The sequence below is a fragment of the Phoenix dactylifera genome, chromosome 14 (assembly GCF_051530095.1).
Source record: "Phoenix dactylifera cultivar Ajwa chromosome 14, Ajwa_hap1_PhDact_Kaust_v1.1, whole genome shotgun sequence".
NCBI classification, from domain to species: domain Eukaryota; kingdom Viridiplantae; phylum Streptophyta; class Magnoliopsida; order Arecales; family Arecaceae; genus Phoenix; species Phoenix dactylifera.
In genome coordinates this window covers 1,069,009-1,074,934 of record NC_143203.1, presented here as the reverse complement: position 1 = coordinate 1,074,934, position 5,926 = coordinate 1,069,009, and the positions used below count along the sequence as shown (strand labels likewise).

Below are 5,926 nucleotides of genomic sequence, written 5' to 3'. Positions count from 1 at the left end.
ACCAAAATTTTGAATCATTTTTTTGCTGGAATGCACAAGGAAGAGAACTATCCCTTCATGGGATCTGATTAGTTTCATCCCTAGGATGATATCAGGTTCAGCTAAATCTTTAATGTCAAAGTGATTTGAAAGAATTGTTTGATTTTAGATATAATTTTAAGAGAAGTTTCAAAAATCGGAATATTATCGACATATAAACAAAGGATCACACAATCATCGTCGATGATTTTGGAATAAACACACTTATCATGATCATTGATGGAGAAACCAAAGGAAAGAATGATTCTATCAAAATTTTCATGCTATTATTTAGGTGCCTATTTTTAGACCGTATAGAAACTTAACAAGTTTGCAAACTTCATTCTCTTGTCTCTCTACAATGAATCCTTCAGGTTGCTCCATGTAGATCTCTTCATATAAATCTTCATTTAGGAATGCAGTCTTTATATCAATTTGATGAATTATCAACTTATAGATAGAAGCAATGGCAAGAAGGGTTTTAAGGGTATAGATTCTTGCTATAAGAGAATAGCTATCAAAATAATCTAAACCTTTTTTCGAGTTATACCTCTTAGCCACCCATCTATTATATTTTTCTATTGATCCATAAAGTCTAAGTTTTCTATTGAATACCCACTTACAACCTAATGATTTACAACCTAGAGGAAGATCAGTTAGGATCTAGATCTGGTTTTGGATAATTAAGTTGAATTCAGAAATAATAGCTTCTTTTAAAAAAGAGGTATCAGGTGAAGATATTTCCTCAAACGTCGAAGGTTCACCTTCAACTAGAAAAGTAAAGAAACCTTCACCACCACTCCTTCCTCCACCACTGTGAATTGGCAGTGGATTGATCTGCCCCCTCTATATCTCCAAATTTTCAGGCCATAGCCAAATAGGACTTAGGCATCAGCAACTTTCATTTTGACCTCAATGCGATTCTTTCATTTCTTGAATAGTGCCATCAAGCCACCAAGGTGGTAGCACAGTTGGAATGAGGCTTTGCTTCCACTAGCGTGGTCTAGGTTCGAAACGCGCGAGCGTCGATTAAATGTTGGGGACCGCATGCCCCCCGTTTGGACATGCTCGTTGGGAACGCTATCTGATCCAGCTGGCACTGAGGTGGTTGTGGGGTGACGTACTCATACATGGGATGACTCACGGGTCGGAGAGGGTATGAGCAAAATTTCTACCTGCATCGAACATTTTTCGGTAAAAGAAAGGCCTAGCAGGAGTTGCTACGCAGGTGGGGTCCGCCCATCCCAACCACCACCCCTAAAAAAAAAAAAAAAAAGTGCCACCAATCATCTGTCTGTTCGCCGGTTGGTGGATTGGTCCAATGAGTCATTTTTGGTTGATTTCCCCACAACGAGAGTGAACTATGTGGATTTTGAAATGTTATCGGCAAAGAACATGCTAGTAATAATCTGGACATCAGGTTCGAGAACCCGATAAGTAAATGCCAAATTCTACGGAAGCCTCTAAGTTTCACGCTCGACTTCCCCAGCATCCCTCCGAATTCGAACCCCAAAACCCTCGCGAAACCCGAATTCAACTGCTCCCGGAAGAACAAGAATGCTCTTCAAACGCTTTCCAATCCAATCTCCACTGATAAGGAACGCTCCTCCACACCTCCAATTCAATCCCCAAAACTCCATTCTCCCTTCCCTCCGAAACCCCTTCTCCACCGAAACCCTAGCAGAAGAAGAGCAAGACCACCACGACAGCGTCGGGACCGTCTTCCACATCATCACCACCTCCTCCTCGCACAATTCCATGATCCAATCCCTGAAATCCTCTGGAATTTTCCTCTCCAACGATTTGATTGACCGCGTCTTGAAGAGGTTTCGCTTCAGCCACGGGAATCCCTTCCGAGCCCTTGAATTCTTCGAATTCGTCGGAAAAAGGAAGGGTTTTTATCACACTCCCTTCTCCTACGACACCATGCTCTATATCTTGGGCAGAAGCCGGAGATTCGAAGAGATCTGGCGATTGCTGGTCGAAATGAAGCGAAAAGATCGCAGCTTGATCACCACTAGAACGGTTCAGATAGTTCTCGGTAGGATTGCCAAGGTTTGCTCGGTTCGGCAGACCGTCGAGAGCTTCCGAGGGTTCCGAAAGCTTTGTGTCGACTTCAATACCAATTGCTTAAATGCTTTGTTGAGGACTCTGTGCCAGGAGAAGAGCATGGCCGACGCCCGGAATGTGTACCATAGATTGAAGCATGAGTTCAGGCCTGATCTCCAGACCTTCAACATATTGTTGTCTGGTTGGAAGTCGGTGGAAGACGCCGAGGGGTTTTTCGAGGAGATGATTCAGTTGGGAGTGAAGCCTGATTTGGTGACATATAATTGTTTGGTTGATGTATACTGCAAAAATTGCCAAGTAGAGAAGGCTCACAAGTTGATCGATAAAATGAGAGATGAGGAGATCTACCCCGATGTGATTACATACACTAGCTTGATCGGCGGATTAGGATTGATCGGCCAGCCCGACAAGGCTAGAGATGTTTTGAAGGATATGAGGGAGCTGGGGTGCTACCCAGATGTAGCAGCATATAATGCTCTCATTCGGAACTATTGCATCGCAAAGAGGCTTGGCGATGCTTTTGCTTTGTTGGAGGAGATTGCAGGCAGAGGGTTGACTCCGAATGCGACGAGCTATAATCTTTTCTTTCGGTGCTTTTATTGGGCTAATGATTTGGAGAGTGCGTGGAGGTTGTATGAGAGGATGAGGAGTGAGGGGTGCTTGCCCAACACGCAGTCTTGTATGTTTCTTGTTAGATTGTTCCGTCGGCAGGAGAAGGTGGCAATGGCACTTCAGCTTTGGAATGATATGGTCGAGAAGGGGTTCGGATCATTCACATTGGTCTCTGATGTGCTGTTTGATTTGCTCTGTGATTCAGGTAAATTGGATGATGCTGAGAGGTGTTTCCTTCAGATGGTCGAGAAGGGGCAGAAGCCAAGCACTGTTGCATTTAGGAGAATTAAGGTTTTGATGCGGCTAGCTAACAGGCATGACTCTTTGAGGAATTTGTCGGAAAAGATGGCGATGTTTGGACATTTAAGTCCAGTTGACACTGAAAGAGTGGATGATTCATCAGAAATACCATCCTCCAATCTGCATCCCTGTTGAATTGACAACAAATATGTATCTCAATCAATGCACTTAAGCATAGGGTCTTTCTTAAACGGGCATTTAGTGTTTGGAGGAATATCAACTTGAATATTTAAGGCAGGATCAACATTTTCAGTAGAAACAATCAATTCCCATCTGACCGTCTTATATGTATTAGAACAATTTTGCTAAATTTGTGGTTTTTGGGAGCATGGACGGTTGCTCTCTGTTGTGATTTGACTGGGTTGATGCATTTGTTTGTAGCCATGTGGAAAACTTTGCATTACTTGGTAAAGAGATGATCCCCACATGAACTGACTTGCATTAATAGGTGATCTTTCTGGCTCATGCAATAAAGTATTGCTTGAGGAATTTCTGGCGATCAGCACAACAGACAAGCACTCTAAATGAAGGTTTGTTATTGTATATGATGCTGGTCTATGTGTGTACCTCACTTTTTGTCACAGTGTTGTTTTTAAATTTGGAGCCTTCTAGTTCCATTAACAGGTGTGCCTTGCACTTAAATTTCCAAGAAGTTTACCTTGTATTCATATGAAAATGCCAATTGCATAAGCTAGATCTGAAGTAAAGCTTTTACTATATGTATGTGTGTGTGTGAGTGTGTTTAGTTTATTCATCCTGAGGCAGGATGATATAATGGTGAGCACATAAAAATGAGTACAGTGAGGTGGGAGAGGCAATGCATTATGTGGCAATATTATATAATTACAGCTTTCAGACTATATGTCCAAGGCATCAGACATCAAGCTTCTGAACTAGTCTTTTTATTTAGTGTTGCATTAAGATTATTGGAAGTCTCAGCAGAAACTGCTTTGTTCTGCACTTAGCAATGCTGGAATTTTCATCAGACTCAGTAACAAATTGCTTGCTGCCTCAGAATTTATTTATGTCATGGACCTTGACCAAAAACTTGTCTTGCATCCTAGAAGTTCTAGCTATTCAGTTTGGAAAGGCATTCTTTCATGCAAGTGTTTATGCTCAAGTATATTTTCTGGCAGACTACATCGCCAGTTGATAGATTCACAACTGTCTTCCTACCTTTTGGTTCCAAGCTATCCAACTGAAATAGAACGAATATGAAGATCTCTATGCAATGCAACAGATGTTCGATGTATGAGTTCTTTGGCAGTGCTATATTTTCTTTTGTAATGGTTTCTTAATGCCTCTAGCATTATACTTTGTTTCTCTGTCTTATTGGAAGGAATTCAGAGTTTTAGAACCCAAACTAATGGCTCTCTAGATTAAACAGTTCATATTTATTGGTATCTCTTTTTTCTAAAAGTTGATGGAAAGTGGATCTTATCTGAATAAGACTCCCCGGTTAAAAGCGTTATACTGCATTTTCCATCATTTTGCTTCTAGATAACCAATCAGCTTGCCCTTTTGTTAGCTTCCATTTATTTTTGTAAGATCATGGTAGGTCTCACTTATATTTCTGTTTTTTTTCCCCCCTACTGAAACAGATGCTAAAGATGGAAATTTTACACACACACACACACACACACACAAAAGTCAGCCATTTGCTACAGTATTATAAATTCATACAATAATTTTTTATACCTTTCCAAATTAAATTGGGTTGAACAAGATTTGTGCACCGGCAAATAGATGACAGCCAGTAAATCATGCCGGAAGGGAAAGGGGGCCCCTCCATTTAGAAATAGTACCCTATACAAGATGCACTACATCAGCGGTGCACGATAGGAACAATATGGGACAAGCTGAAAGGGTGCGGTAATCTGAGATAAGCTGCATGTTGAATAGAATCTACAGAAATAAAATCTCTGATTAGCATGGTACACTGCTGATGTAGTACAATTGGTGCTGGATATAATTTCTCCCCTCCATCGCCCTCAACTCCAATCTTCTCTGCCTCCGTACCTATGACGCCCGAACCGTACTAGGAGCCAATAACAGAGAGTTCTTCGGCAATCAATGAAGGCCAGGCCATTAGCTTGTAGCTGGAGTTCATACCATTGTCGCCATATCGGGCAAGCGGGGTTCCGTTGATATGGATTAATACCACTCCTGGAGTGGCCACAGCAAAAGCTGAAATTTACCATATACTTGGTATTTTCCTCCACATTATGGTAATTCCTACTCCATAGAACACGGTTCCTTCATAACCAATCTATTCTCCATTCACTCGTTCGATGCTCACCTGGAGTCGAGCGCGGGGAACATTTGCCTTTGTAGTCTTTTCTGCTAGATGTCCTGCCATTGTTTGATGAAATGTCCATTAAGACAGATGTCCTGGAGTCTATTCTTTTCTGAGCAATTATATCTACTTTTGGTCATTCAGTAGCGCAGATGCCACATTTTTTTTAAGACAGATGCCATTATGTAACTTGAACTGAAGCACTTTGATCTGATTGTCCAGTGTTTAAACATGTGAAGTGAAAAGGCAATATTTTTTCGTTAAGAGCTCGGCAGAATAGTTGGGCCTATATTACTAAATGCTTTCATCTTAGCAATTTGGTGATTTCATATTCTTCTGTTTAATTCCAAAATAAATTATAGACATTGAAAATCAGATGGAAATTGGAAAGATAAATTAGGCCAAGTTTACTGTTTGGCTACGAAACTATGATAAACAACCGCCGCATATTTATAAGAAACTCTTTCTATAAGCATTCAGGACATCTGATCATAATATAATAAACAAGCAATGGAATAAATTTAAACAATCAATATTGAAATTTTAATTTAAATAACTAGAATCAAATTTTAATGTCTTAGGGAACAAACAATATTTAAAAGTTCTTATATCAAACTCTTGTCATATTCT

At 40.5% G+C, this 5,926-nt stretch overlaps 1 protein-coding gene across 1 annotated transcript; it reads left to right on the top strand.

The window, feature by feature from the left end:
• The first annotated feature begins 1,381 nt into the window (after window positions 1–1,381).
• On the top strand, window positions 1,382–3,676 carry LOC103705387 (Pentatricopeptide repeat (PPR) superfamily protein). Its single transcript, XM_008789083.6, has one exon. It carries the CDS (start codon window positions 1,576–1,578, stop codon window positions 3,133–3,135), a length of 1,560 nt encoding a protein of 519 aa, XP_008787305.3. The 5' UTR covers window positions 1,382–1,575; the 3' UTR covers window positions 3,136–3,676.
• Window positions 3,677–5,926: the final 2,250 nt, after the last annotated feature.

Bases quoted from the DNA above. Each gene is read 5' to 3' on its own strand.
- LOC103705387 (XM_008789083.6), top strand. From the start codon at position 1,576: ATGCTCTTCAAACGCTTTCCAATCCAATCTCCACTGATAAGGAACGCT.